This window comes from Camelina sativa, unplaced genomic scaffold, assembly GCF_000633955.1.
Source record: "Camelina sativa cultivar DH55 unplaced genomic scaffold, Cs unpScaffold08322, whole genome shotgun sequence".
NCBI classification, from domain to species: Eukaryota; Viridiplantae; Streptophyta; class Magnoliopsida; order Brassicales; family Brassicaceae; genus Camelina; species Camelina sativa.
This window is the reverse complement of record NW_010929388.1, coordinates 1-437: the sequence shown is the minus strand read 5'-3', so window position 1 is coordinate 437 and position 437 is coordinate 1. Positions and strand designations below refer to the sequence as shown.

At 45.1% G+C, this 437-nt stretch overlaps 1 protein-coding gene across 1 annotated transcript; it reads right to left on the bottom strand.

Moving 5' to 3' along the window:
- LOC104717371 (ADP,ATP carrier protein 3, mitochondrial) lies at window positions 1–434 on the bottom strand (the record flags this gene model as incomplete). Its single annotated transcript, XM_010499364.1, is given in 2 exon segments — window positions 1–104; window positions 183–434. Coding segments are annotated over 2 exon segments (356 nt in total), but the record flags the coding sequence as incomplete, so codon positions are not given.
- Window positions 435–437: the final 3 nt, after the last annotated feature.

Sequence of the window (437 nt, the reverse complement as noted above, 5' to 3'; positions counted from 1 at the left end):
GATGTCATCATCATTCTTCTACGCACTGTGTCGATTGGGTAAGACGCCAGTCCAGCTCCAATGGTGATTCCCCATCCCAGCAAGAAACTCGCAAGAAAGCTATCCTGCACAGCTTAGAGCAATGAGTAAACTGCAACAGAGGACTCAATATGTTGAAGTGAAGAGTTTTCTTTGTTTAGTACCTGGAGACCATCGACTAGAACCACAGGCTTCAAGGAATCATACAATCCAAAGTAAAGCCCACGGTACACTATAATTCCAACACATGAGATGTTGAAACCACGGTAAAGTCCTACAATGCCATCAGAGGTTATAGTCTTCTTGTACACATCGATCATGCCATTAAACTGCCGCTGACCACCTTTCTTGGCCGCCTTGGCATCATTGGCCAAACGGGTACGAGCGTAATCCAAAGAGTACACAAATAGCAGAGATGA